Source organism: Salmo salar, chromosome ssa12 (assembly GCF_905237065.1).
Source record: "Salmo salar chromosome ssa12, Ssal_v3.1, whole genome shotgun sequence".
Lineage (NCBI taxonomy): Eukaryota > Metazoa > Chordata > Actinopteri > Salmoniformes > Salmonidae > Salmo > Salmo salar.
In genome coordinates this window covers 72,428,161-72,442,471 of record NC_059453.1, presented here as the reverse complement: position 1 = coordinate 72,442,471, position 14,311 = coordinate 72,428,161, and the positions used below count along the sequence as shown (strand labels likewise).

Genomic DNA, 14,311 nt, shown 5'->3' with positions numbered 1-14,311 from the left:
TCGTCATTGGAGGCTGTTAATGGGGATTCTAATAAAAATCAACAAAATCAGACGAGAACATTCAAATCATTAATAAAATATGTTATTTATAGGGTTGCACATTTTGGGGAATATTCAGAGGTGGAAACTTTTTGTGGGAATTAACGGGAATATATGCAAATTAATATTAATACCATTTAAATGTAGATGTTTTTTTTGCATTGGATATATTTACCATATCAAATGGAGACAGAAGCAAACCTTTTACCTTATAAGTAGACATCATTGCTAATGATTAAATCCTTCCAATAGAAATAAAAAAAGCTGTTTAGTCACGAATTGAACTTTAATTAAATGAGTTGACTCTCCGCATGGGATGATTTCACTGAACAACAAAAGGGAATATTGAATGATCCCCAATGATCCATTGCATCTCCCAAAAACATTTAACATACATCTGTAATACGATAGTCTAGAAACTAAAGCTTTGGTTGTCTTCCTCTCAGGCTTCCATGTCTTCTCCCTGGACCTCAATGTCCACCTCTTGAACATCAGACTCTGAGGCCTCATCTTCACTGTCACTTTCCAACCTTGTTGAGGATGGCTCGTTGTTAGGCTCAAAAAGCCTCAAATTTTCCCGGATGGCCACCAATTTTTCAACCCTTGTATTGGTCAGCCTGTTCCGTGCTTTGGTCTGTGTGTTCCCAAACAAGGACCAGGTGCATACTGAGGCAGCTGATGTTGGTGGAATTTGGAGGAAGATGGAGGCAACAGGGGAAAAAGCCTCAGATCCACAAAGTCCCTTCCACCAGGTGGTTGATGCGATATGTTGGCACGACTGCCATATTGCATCTCCATCCAAAAGTCCTTGCTTGGAAGTGTACTTCGCCAGACTGCCAAGAACCTTGCCCTCATCCAGGCCAAGATGGTGAGACATTGTAGTGATGACACTATAGACCTTGCTGATCTCTGCACCAGACAGGATGCCCTTGCCAGCATACTTGGGGTCCAACATGTACGCTGCAGCGTGTATGGGTTTCAGGCAGAATTCTTCACGCTTTTTGATGTATTTCAGAACTGCAGTTTCCTCTGCTTGGAGCAAAGGTGATCACCTTGATGGGGCTGTTCATATCGGCAGACTGATATGGCCATTTCTTCGAGACTCCTTCCACCCAAACGGGTGGTGCTCTTATTCTTCTCACTTTGCTTGGTGAGGTAGATTGCTGCTATAACTTGATGACCCTTCACATACCAAACCATTTCCATGGCTCTTTTGTAGAGTGTGTCCATTGTTTTCAGTGCCATGATGTCCTTGAGGAGCAGATTCAATGCATGAGCAGCACAGCCAATGGGTGTGATGTGAGGGTAGGACTCCTCCACTTTAGCATTGTCTGTCACCAGTGCAAATACCTTCTGTGGTCCAAGGTCATTGATGACTGCCTTCAGCTCATCTGCAATGTAGAGACCGGTGTGTCTGTTGTCCCTTGTGTCTGTGCTCTTGTAGAATACTGATGGAGGTGAAGATGTAGTTAATTATTCCTTGTCCATGAACATTCGACCACCCATCAGAGATGATTGCAATACAGTCTGCTTTCTCTATGATTTGCTTGACCTTCACTTGAACTCTGTTGAACTCTACATCCAGTAAATTAGTAGATAAAGCATGTCTGGTTGGAGGGGTGTATGCTGGGTGAAGAACATTCAGAAATCTCTTCCAATACACATTGCCTGTGAGCATCAGAGTTGAACCAGTTGCATACACAGCTCGAGCAAGACATTAATCAGCATTTCTCTGACTGCGTTCCTTCATTGAGTCAAAAAACTTCTGATTCCAGGAGGACCATGAGCTGTTGCTATCGATAAGGTGTCTGATTCCTCATTTTCACCTCGAATAGAATTAGAGGGGCTTTTGTCAGAGGTTGCTTGTTGTGAGCGCTGAGGGAACTTTATGCACTTGGCCAGATGATTCTGCATCTTTGTTGCATTCTTCACATATGATTTGGCACAGTATTTGCAAATGTACACAGCTTTTCCTTCTACATTAGCTGCAGTAATTCAAATTTCTCACACATACAAGTATTATACACCATTTTAAAGATACACTTCTCGTTAATCCAACCACAGTGTCCGATTTCAAAAAGGCTTTACGGCAAAAGCATAGCATTAGATTATGTTAGGACAGCACCTAGACAAGAAAAACCCCACAGCCATTTTCCAAGCAAGGAGAGGCGTCACAAAAACCATAAATACAGCTAAAATTAATCACTAACCTTTGATGGTCTTCATCAGATGGCACTCATAGGACTTCATGTTACACAATACATGTATGTTTTGCTCGATAAAGTTCATATTTATATCCAAAAACCCCATTTTACATTGGCGTGTAATGTTCAGAAATGTTTTGCCTCCAAAACCTCCGGTGATGAGCACATCAATTTACAGAAATACTCATCATAAACTTTGATAAAAGATACAAGTGTTATGCACAGAATTATAGATAAACGTCTCCTTAATGCAACCGCTGTGTCAGATTTCAAAAAAGCTTTATGGCGAAAGCAAACTTTGCAATAATCTGAGTACAGCGCTCAGACATCAAAACAAGCCATACAGATACCCGCCATTTTGGAGTCAACAGAAGTCACAAATAGCATTATAAATATTCACTTACTTTGATGATCTTCATCGGAATGCACTCCCAGGAATTCCAGTTCCACAATAAATGTTTGTTTTGTTTCGATAAAGTCCATATTTTTGTCCAAATACCTCATTTTTGTTTGCGCGTTCAGTCGAGTAATCCAAATGCACTGTGCTCGCGCAGTAAGTTAAGACAAACAGTCAAAAAAAAGTTATATTACAGTTCGTAGAAACATGTCAAACGATGTATAGAATCAATCTTTAGGATGTTTTTTTATCATAAATCTTCCATAATATTCCAACCGGATGATTCCTTTGTCTTCAGAAATGAAAAGGAACACACCTAACTCTCACGGGAGTGCGCGTGATTGAGCTCATGTCATTTTCTCAGTCATCTGATTCCAAGCGCTTTTATTCTCTCCCCATTCACAGTAGAAGCATGAAACAATGTTCTAAAGACTGTTGACATCTAGTGGAAGCCTTAGGAAGTGCAATATAACGCCACAGACACTGTATATTAGATAGGCAATCACTTAAAAAACTACAAACCTCAGATTTCCACACTTCCTGGTTGGATTTGTTCTCAGGTTTTTGCCTGCCATATGAGTTCTGTTATATTCACACACATCATTCAAACAGTTTTAGAAACTTCAGTGTTTTCTATCCAAATCTACTAATAATATGCATATCTTAGCTTCTGGGCCTGAGTAGCAGGCAGTTTACTACGGGGACGCTTTTCATCTGGACGTCAAAATACTGCCCCCTACCCCAAAGAAGTTAACAAAAAATCATGTATGTCATAAAAAATATATTCACCCCACCCAGTATTCAAAACTTACCAGAAAGCATGTAGTCCTTGGCTCAGACAGTATAGTAGTGTGGGCTCAATAGCATCTCATTAGAGTGCAAGATCTTGAGAATCAGCTGTACATGTGATGGAAGAGTGCACTGCACATGTGATGGATGAATGCACTGTGCATGCAGAGGGTTGAAATTCCATTGAATTGGGGATAGTTTAACCAAAATATGCCACAAGACCTAGAATTGCGTTGTGTATCCCACAAAAAAGGTTCACTGTAATAAGCTAACTTTTTTTGATGAATTTAAGCAAAATTCCCCAAATTCCAAGGCTTAACCTCCTATGGAAGATTTCAGGGAAAAAGTAAGGAAATTTACCGTAAAGTTATCGACCCTTTGCTACCCTAGTTATTTGTCACCTGCGCTGAATACAACAGGTGTAGACCTTACAGTGAAATGCTTAATTACAAGCCCTTAACACGTAAATAAATAGTTAAAGAGCAGCAGTAAAATAACAGTAGCGAGGCTATATACAGGGGGTACTGGTACAGAGTCAATGTGGGGGGCACAGGTCAGTCGAGGTAATTGAGGTATATGTAAATCTGGGTAAAGTTACAATGACTGCATAGATAATAACCAGAGAGTAGCAGCAGTGTAAAAGAGGGGGTGGGGACAATGCAAATAGTCTGGATAGCCATTTGATTAGCTGTTCAGGAGTCTTATGGCTTGGGGGTAGAAGCTGTTAAGTCATTTAGACCTAGATTTGGCGCTCTAGTACCGCTTGCCGTGCAGTAGCAGAGAGAACAGTCTATGACTAGGGTGGCTGGAGTCTGACAATTGTTTGTGCCTTCCTCTGACACCGCCTGGTGTAGAGGTCCCGGATGGCAGGAAGCTTGGTCCCAGTGATGTACTGGGCCGTTCGCACAACCCTCTGTAGTGCCTTGCAGTCGGAGGCCGGGCAGTTGCCATACCAGGCAGTAATGCAACCAGTTAAGATGCTCTTGGTGCAGCTGTTGAACTTTTTGAGGATCTGAGGACACATGCCAAATCTTTTCAGTCTGCTGAGGGGGAATAGGCTTTGTCGTGCCCTGTTCATGACTGTCTTGGTGTGTTTGGACCATGATAGTTTGTTGGTGATGTGGACACCAAGGAACTTGAAGCTCTCAACCTGCTCCACTACAGCACTGTGGATGAGAATGGGGGCGTGCTCGGTCCTCCTTTTCCTGTTATCCACAATCGATCTCCTGGTCTTGATCACGTTGAGGCAGAGGTTGTTATCCTGGCACCACATGACCAGGTCTCTGACCTCCTCCCTATAGGCTGTCTCATCGTTGTGTTGTCGGCAAACTTAATGATGGTGTTGGAGTCATGCCTGGCCATGCAGTCATGAGTGAACAGACCGTACAAGACGGGACTGAGCACACACCCCTGAGGGGCCCCCGTGTTGAGGATCAGTGTGGCACATGTGTTGTTACCTACCATCAGGAAGTCCAGGACTCAGTTAGAGTGAGGTGTTTAGTCCCAGGGTCCTTAGCTTAGTGATGAGCTTTGGAGGGCACTATGGTGTTGAACGCTGAGCTGTAGTCAATGAATATCATTCTCACGTAGGTGTTCCTTTTGTCCAGGTGGGAAAGGGCAGTGTGGAGTGCAATAGAGATTGCATCATCTATGGATCTGTTGGGGCGGAATGCAAATTCTGGGATAATGGTGTTGATGTGAGCCATGACCAGCCTTTCATGGCTACAGACGTGAGTACTACGGGTCGGTAGTCATTTAGGCAGGTTACCTTAGTGTTCTTGGGCACAGGGACATTGGTGGTCTGCTTGAAACATGTATTACAGACTCAGTCAGGGACAGGTTGAAAATGTCAGTGAAGACACTTGCCAGTTGGTCAGCGCATGCTTGGATTACACATCCTGGTAATCCGTAGGGCCACGTGGCCTTGTGAATGTTGACCTGTTTAAAGGTCTTACTCACATCGGCTACGGAGTAATCACAGTCGTCCAGAACAGCTGATGCTCTCATACATGCTTTAGTGTTGCTTGCCTCAAAGAGAGCATAGAAGTAATTTAGCTCGTCTGGTAGGCTTGTGTCACTGGGCGCTTGCGGCTGTGCTTCCTTTTGTAGTCTAATAGTTTGCAAGCCCTGCCACATCTGACGAGCGTTAGAGCCGGTGTAGTACGATTCAATCTTAGTCCTGTTTTGACGCTTTGCCTGTTTGATGGTTTGTCTGAGGGCATAGCAGAATGTGCGCCACCGCCACACATGTGGAAACATGAACTCTACTCTGTAAAACCCCCCCGCAGAGTGAATAGAAAGCATCATTGCTTACCTCAGTCTCTCTCTGTGATGCATCTCCAACAGGACTCCCTTCATTTGGTTTCTTCCAGGTCTTTGGTGTAGCAGGAGCAGTCTGACATACTGCAGAGAAAACAACAGCAAATACATTTTGAAGTCAGCTATTGGCTGGCGATTTACCCCAAATTGCTTCCATTAAATATCAATGACTAGACTTATTATACTAGCAGAAAATAGTGGCCTTCTCCCCAGAGTAAAAATTAAATCCAGCTGTTAGTGTAAGCACTGTGCTGTTCTCAACAGTCAGCATGGAGTTCAGTCTGGCTGATCCAAGTCTTGTCTATCAGCAACCTTTAACTGTTTATTTATAGTATACACACATAGGCATCCATGTGGCATCCACGCTGTCATGTCTGTATCCATGGCTATGCACATACCTGTAGTGGGACTCTTTCTGAAAAGGGCTTGTAGCTGTGGTTCAAGCTTGCTGTTTGGTGTGATGAGAGTCTCTGTCCCTGCTTTGAGAGGGATGTCTTTAGTGTCAGAGAGCTTGCTGGTCTCTGCTGTGGCCTGCACTAGCGGCGGAAGGCCAGGGGGAGGCGCTGGAACAGCAGGCGCAGGGCTGGAGGTCAGAGTGACTGGCATTACAGTGATTGGTGCGATAGGGTCCATGATAGCAGGGGGCATCTCTGCCCTCACTTCACTGGGCACAGCCTCACTGCAGTCTTCTCTAGAAGCCAGAGCTGAAGCCTGGGGCTGGGTTGGGGATAGGGAGGGAGCAAGGGGGTAGGGCTCCTGAGACTGGGTGTCCATCTCAGCCCCAGTGTCAGCATGGCCATTCAAAGCCTTAGGGGTTAGGGCTGGGGAAGCAGCCAGGGTGCGTGGGGCTTCTGGAAGAAGTTCCTCTGTGTTTGAGGTCTGGGACTGAGTCGTGAGTGGCAGGTGCTTGGGGTCCGCTGCAGAGGAGGGAGGGGGAGCAGTGGGCTCCACGGCAGAGGGCTGCTCAATGGGGCCGGCCACAGGAAGAGGGGCCGGGATGGGGGAAACCACCACTGGGGCTGGGGAGGGAAGCTCTGGATCCAAGTGGGGAGAGGGAGCAGTTACAGGTGCACTGGCCTCTCGCCTTTCCAATGAAGGTTCTGATTGACCAAGCCCGGGAGAGGAAGACTTCTGGACAAGCGGCTCCAATTTTGGCTTATCATCTACTGGAAAAGAGAACAGATAACATAGACATTAAACACAAAAGAAGAGACAATTACTTGTGCCAATCTCTTAACTGAGTCAACATTCAGGTTCTAAAAAGCTTTTTATTCCTCAGGCCGCTGCTCTCAAAGCAGGGATGTATTCTGCCTGAAGGGTGGAGGGGTGAGGGCCGGGGGTAGAGGGTCAGACCTGGACCTGGCTTGCTGGCTGCAGCCCCAGGCGTGAGCTGCTGCTGTGGCTGCTGGGGGAGCTCCAGGCTGTAGGCTGAGTTGGCCTGGCCCTGGCCTTGCTCCGGAGTCTGGCTGCCGCCCGGCTGCTGCTGCGATTTGAGGTAGAAAATGTGAGGATAATGAGGGTGCGTCCATAAAAACTAGCAACACAGAAAGACGAATAAGCACAAAAATAGAATTAAGCGGAAATAAGGAGACCAGTGGGTATGGTTAGATACATTAGCCAAGGAAAAGACAGGGGGAGACAAGCAAGGAGACAGCAACCAAGGAAAGCAGGCAAAAGGGAGGAAAGGAGAAGAAGCAAAAAGAACGTGCAAGAGTAAGGGAGGTGGAGTGTGAATGACAGGGAAATGGAGGAACACAAGGTTAAACAAAGCAAAAGGGAGAGTAAAAAGAAAAAGGACAAAACAGAAAGAGAGAATGTTAAAGTCCAAGGAAAGGACAGGGAGGAAGTGTCACAAAAGCTTTCCCTCCACAGAATCCAGAACAAGAACTGTCATTTAAAGTTGATTGCCTATTTCTATAGACGGGTTGGTTGTTTAACAACAAAACTGACTTGTACGCTACTATGGGCATACAGACGGGGTTGGCTTAAATTGTTGACAACATGTCAACTATAATTCGTTGACAACATTGTAAACTATAATGTTTAATGAAAATATAAATATATTTGCACAATGAGCAATTGTCTCAAATACATCGTTACAGTTGTTGGTTGGCAAGCTAGCCAATTTGAGTCATATTAGTATAGACGTGACATCAGTCAAAACACCTCAAAACAAGACATGGTATCAAGATAAAACAAGCCACCTACGATTCCCCACATGTCAGCTTCTTGTCATTGTTGCTAGCCATCTGACCATCCAAAATCACAACACACAGACTTCTGCCCCATTGAAGCGTGAGCATAGTTTGTGACGTTGTCAGCTAACCCATCTATTAAAATTCTCAGCACATCAATGACTCATTTTGTTTGAATCAATGAAGTATAGAATCTTATTCTGGATTCGTCATGGAGGGACAAAAAGCATAAACGACATGTTCCACAACAACATTTACTGCACAAGTGAGGGAGGAGATACAGTGATACATGCAGGTAGGTACTAATAGGTAATAATATATATATATATATATATATTACACACGTGTGTAAGCCATATATCTGTGTGTCAAAGATGAATATGATAACACATTTACTATGAACAACGAAAGTGTTTAGATCACTTTTATAAAATAGCCATGGTTTTCTGTTAGTCAAAGTAGATAGCAAAGGTTGTGAAGGCGAGGCCAGATAAGGCCAGGTGAGTGTATTTGGGCCCAGTTGCAGAGCAATGGGAGGGGGGCGGGGAGTAAGGGACAGTGGCTGAAGTCTGAGTGGCTGGCTGTGTCTAACGCAGCATGGCAGAGGATGGATTACAAACACAGAAAATGTGCTGTGCCTGCATGCATGTTTCTGTCTGTCGTGGTGCCAAAGCCCTGGTGGCTTAATTGCCTGTTCCCTCCCAACACCAAGCAGTCTGCCCTGGGCACAGATTACACAGACATGGGTGACAGGCTAACAGCTCAGTGGGCCAGTGGCACACAATGGCAACCTATGTGTGTGTGTGTGTGTGTGTATGTGTGTGTGTGTGTGTGAGAGAGAGAGAGAGAGAAAATTAGCCGAATATCAGGCAGCATGAGAGAAGATGTGTCCTTACTTGCGGAGGGGTGGGGGTGGAGGAGGGCCGTCCGACAGGGGGGGTTGGATTTCGGCTCCCTGTGCCCCCTGCCATGATCTCCTCTGTGATGTCCCTGCCGCCCTGGTTGGGGTCCCGGATACGGATCTGGGAGGACAATGACACGAAAGGAGCGGCATCTCACTAAAGTGCCAGTGTTTCAGAGCAACCCTCACTCAGCCATTCAAAACAGTGAGTGTGTTGTGTACAGGAGTGCATCTGTGACCAAAAGTTTCAGACATTCTTATTCAGCTTATGCAAATGTAGAGAGAAAAAGCTTAACAGTATTTCAGCAGAGGCACTTGAAAGGGTTTCTGGCAAGATAATATATTTTCATGCGAGTCTTAACAAGTGGGTCATAAGAGTCCAAACGGAGCAGCACTATATTTCTGAATACCTTAAAAAGTTTCCCACTGGCCCTGGATCAAAGGTTCTCTGGCAGAAGAATAAACACTAGAAGCGCAGAGGAAGTCATTTTGACAGCATATTAATTAAAAATGAAAATATCTCAGCCATTTTTAAAGTCATGCCACCTTTGCCCTGGACTTTTCCTAAATAAGTCTATTTAACACATGTATGTTGTTAGAATTTCGACATCAATGTGTGTTATAAGAAGTTAAGAGGACATATCATCCCTCCCCCTTGCCACCCCTCATTAACCAGCAGTCAGACTGCACAGCTAATCATAGCTAGGGTTGCAAATGGTTGGAAATTTTCATGGGAAGTTAAGCCTTGAAATTTTGGGAATTTTGCATAAACTCATCAAAAAAAAGTTCTTATAACAGTGAACCTTTTTTGTGGATTTACACAAGGCAATTCTAGGTCTTATGGCATATTTTGGTTAAACTATCACCGATTCAATGGAATTGCAACCCTCTGCATGCACAGTGCATTCTTCCATCACATGTACAGCTGATTCTCAAGATCTTGCACTCTATTGAGCTGCTATTGAGCTCACACTACTACACTGTCTGAGCCAAGGACTACATGCTTTCTGGTAAGTTTTGATTACAATACTGGGTGGGGTGAATATATTTTATATGACATACATGATTTTTTGTTAACTAGTAAATAGTAGCCTACAGCAAAGTGTGTTTAAATCATACGTGTTAACAATTTCTGCTAGTTAGTTCTTGCTACCATGTGGGTTTTAGCTTGCTTGAACCTGCTAACTGAGGAGTGTTAATTCACCTGTTTCCATACACGTTTAATTTTACATTTATCTTACAAAGGAGTTGTTTAATCTAACTGCTTAACTATTAATCCTTATATATATTTTTTTTTACTAATTGTTTTCTAATCTTTACAGGAAAATGCCACGAGCACTATCTGATGTGTGGAGACATTTCACTGCAGCTAATGTAGAAGGAAAAGCTGTGTACATTTGCAAATACTGTGCCAAATCATATGTGAAGAATGCAATAAAGATGCAGAATCATCTGGCCAAGTGCATAAAGTTCCCTCAGCGCTCACAACAAGCAACCTCTGACAAAAGCCCCTCTACTTCTATTCGAAGTGAAAATGAGGAATCAGACACCTTATCGATAGCAACAGCTCATGGTCCTCCTGGAATCAGAAGTTTTTTGACTCAATGAAGGAACGCAGTCAGAGAAATGCTGATTAATGTCTTTCTCGAGCTGTGTATGCAACTGGTTCAACTCTGATGCTCACAGGCAATGTGTATTGGAAGAGATTTCTGAATGTTCTTCACCCAGCATACACCCCTCCAACCAGACATGCTTTATCTACTAATTTACTGGATGTAGAGTTCAACAGAGTTCAAGTGAAGGTCAAGCAAATCATACAGAAAGCAGACTGTATTGCAATCATCTCTGATGGGTGGTCGAATGTTCATGGACAAGGAATAATTAATTACATCTTCACCTCCACCAGTATTCTACAAGAGCACAGACACAAGGGACAACAGACACACCGGTCTCTACATTGCAGATGAGCTGAAGGCAGTCATCAATGACCTTGGACCACAGAAGGTATTTGCACTGGTGACAGACAATGCTAAAGTGGAGGAGTCCTACCCTCACATCACACCCATTGGCTGTGCTGCTCATGCATTGAATCTGCTCCTCAATGACATCATGGCACTGAAAACAAAGGACACACTCTACAAGAGAGCCAAGGAAATGGTTAGGTATGTGAAGGGTCATCAAGTTATAGCAGCAATCTACCTCACCAAGCAAAGTGAGAAGAATAAGAGCACCACCCGTTGGGGTGGTGTTGTCATCATGTTTGACAGTCTCCTGAAGCGGAAGGAGTCTCTCGAAGAAATGGCCATATCACAGTCTGCCGATATGAACAGCCCCATCAAGATGATCCTCCTGGATGATGTATTTTGGGAGAGAGTGGTAAGCAGCCTGAAACCTATAGCAGAAGTCATTGCACGGATTGAGGGAGACAATGCCATCCTGTCTGATGTTCAGACTCTGCTTGCAGATGAAAGAGAAGAAATCCGTACTGCCCTGCCCACTTCACCTTTGCTCCAAGCAGAGGAAACTGCAGTTCTGAAATACATCAAAAAGCATGAAGACTTCTGCCTGAAGCCCATACACGCTGCAGCGTACATGTTGGACCCCAAGTATGCTGGCAAGGGCATCCTGTCTGGTGCAGAGATCAGCAAGGTCTATAGTGTCATCACTACAATGTCTCACCACCTTGGCCTGGATGAGGGCAAGGTTCTTGGCAGTCTGGCAATGTACACTTCCAAGCAAGGGCTTTTGGATGGAGATGCAATATGGCAGTCGTGCCAACAGATCTCATCAGCCACCTGGTGGAAGGGACTTTGTGGATCTGAGGCTCTTTCCCCTGTTGCCTCCATCATCCTCCAAATTCCACCAACATCAGCCGCCTCAGTATGCACCTGGTCCTTGTTTGGGAACACACAGACCAAAGCACGGAACAGGCTGACCAATACAAGGGTTGAAAAATTGGTGGCCATCCGGGCAAATTTGAGGCTTTTTGAGCCTAACAACGAGCCATCCTCAACAAGGTTGGAAAGTGACAGTGAAGATGAGGCCTCAGAGTCTGATGTTCAAGAGGTGGACATTGAGGTCCAGGGAGAAGACATGGAAGCCTGAGAGGAAGACAACCAAAACTTTAGTTTCTAGACTATCATTTTACAGATGTATGTTGAAAACCTTTTTTGGGAGATGCAATGGATCATTGGGCACCATTCAATATACCTTTTGTTGTTGTTCAGTGAAATCATCCCATGTGAAGAGTCAACTAATCCAAAATTAAATATAGAATCTCCTTCCTCTTTCGCAACAAAGCCTCTTTCACTCATGCTGCCAAACATACCCTCGTAAAACTGACTATCCTACTGATCCTTGACGATGTAATTTACCAAATAGCCTCCAATACTCTACTCAGCAAACTGGATGTAGTCTATCACAGTGCCATCCATTTTGTTACCAAAGCCCCAAATACTACCCACCATTGCGACCTGTATGCTCTTGTTGGCTGGCCCTCATTACATATTCATCGCCAAACCCACTGGCTCCAGGTCATCTATAAATCTTTGCTAGGAAAAGCCCCGCCTTATCGCAGCTCACCGGTCACCATAGCAACACCCACCCGTAGCAGACATTCCAGCAGGTATATTTCACTGGTCATCCCCAAAGCCAACACTTCCTTTGGCCGACTTTCTTTCCAGTTCTCTGCTGCCAATGACTGGAACAAATTGCAAAAATCACTGAAGCTAGAGTCTTACATCTCCCTCTCTAACTTTAAGAATCAGCTGTCAGAGCAGCTTACCGATCACTGTACCTGTACACAGCCAATCTGTAAATAGCACACCCAACTACGCTCATCCCGATATTGTTATTTATCTTCTTGCTCTTTTGCACCCCAGCATCTCTACTTGCACATCATCATCTGCACATCTATCACTCCAGTGTAATGCTAAATTGTAATTATTTTCCCTCCATGGCTTATTTATTGCCTTACCTCCCTACTCTTCTACATTTGCACACACTGTACATAGATTTTTCTATTGTTTTATTGACTGTATGTTTGTTTGTGTAACTCTGTTGTTTTTTAATTGAAGTTCAATTCGTAACTAAATTGTAGTTTTTTTTCTATTGGAAGGATTTAATCATTTGCAATTATGTCTACTTATGATAAGATAAGTCTTATGTTTCTGTCTCCATATGATTTGGTAAATATATCCAATGCAAAAAATGTCTACATTTAAATGGTATTAACATTAACTGGCATATACTTCCGTTAATTCCCACGGAAAGTTTCCACCTCTGAATATTCCCCAAAATGTGCAATCCTAATGACGGCCAATCGAAACTACACCAACACCCTATTGAAACTAATTTCACATATAGAGTTAGCCTTAAGACAAGATTAAATTGACAATCATCAATTGTCAAGCTATATACACTGCTAAAAAAAAATAAAGGGAACACTTAAACAACACAATGTAACTCCAAGTCAATCACACTTCTGTGAAATCAAACTGTCCACTTAGGAAGCAACACTGATTGACAATAAATTTCACATGCTGTTGTGCAAATGGAATAGACAACAGGTGGAAATTATAGGCAATTAGCAAGACACCCCCAATAAAGGAGTGGTTCTGCAGGTGGTGACCACAGACCACTTCTCAGTTCCTATGCTTCCTGGCTGATGTTTTGGTCACTTTTGAATGCTGGCGGTGCTTTCACTCTAGTGGTAGCATGAGACGGAATCTACAACCCACACAAGTGGCTCAGGTAATGCAGCTCATCCAGGATGGCACATCAATGCGAGCTGTGGCAAGAAGGTTTGCTGTGTCTGTCAGCATAGTGTCCAGAGCAAGAAGGCGCTACCAGGAGACAGGCCAGTACATCAGGAGACGTGGAGGAGGCCGTAGGAGGGCAACAACCCAGCAACAGGAGGAGCAGGAGGAGCACTGCCAGAACCCTGCAAAATGACCTCCAGCAGGCCACAAATGTGCATGTGTCTGCTCAAACGGTCAGAAACAGACTCCATGAGGGTGGTATGAGGGCCCGACGTCCACAGGTGGGGGTTGTGCTTACAGCCCAACACCGTGCAGGACGTTTGGCATTTGCCAGAGAACACCAAGATTGGCAAATTCGCCACTGGCGCCCTGTGCTCTTCACAGATGAAAGCAGGTTCACACTGAGCACATGTGACAGACGTGACAGAGTCTGGAGACGCCGTGGAGAACGCTCTGCTGCCTGCAACATCCTCAGGCATAACCGGTTTGGCGGTGGGTCAGTCATGGTGTGAGGTGGCATTTCTTTGGGGGGCCGCACAGCCCTCCATGTGCTCGCCAGAGGTAGCCTGACTGCCATTAGGTACCGAGATGAGATCCTCAGACCCCTTGTGAGACCATATGCTGGTTCGGTTGGCCCTGGTTTCCTCCTAATGCAAGACAATGCTAGACCTCATGTGGCTGGAGTGTGTCAGCAGTTCCTGCAAGAG

General features: G+C 44.5%; 1 protein-coding gene across 25 annotated transcripts in view; it reads right to left on the bottom strand.

Moving 5' to 3' along the window:
• LOC106565887 (eukaryotic translation initiation factor 4 gamma 3) overlaps window positions 1-14,311 on the bottom strand; it is a 58,990-nt gene that overhangs the window by 17,295 nt on the left and 27,384 nt on the right. For 14 of the 25 annotated variants that reach the window (XM_014133525.2, XM_014133527.2, XM_014133531.2 and 11 more), the window contains 4 exons: window positions 8,840-8,974; window positions 7,102-7,231; window positions 6,147-6,914; window positions 5,744-5,832 (listed from right to left, as the gene is read on the bottom strand). In XM_014133525.2, coding sequence (XP_013989000.2) covers window positions 5,744-5,832; window positions 6,147-6,914; window positions 7,102-7,231; window positions 8,840-8,974 — 1,122 coding nt within the window. The remainder of the gene's footprint in view (window positions 1-5,743; window positions 5,833-6,146; window positions 6,915-7,101; window positions 7,232-8,839; window positions 8,975-14,311) is intronic. The other 11 variants (XM_014133529.2, XM_014133541.2, XM_045691733.1 and 8 more) reach the window with 4 other exon arrangements.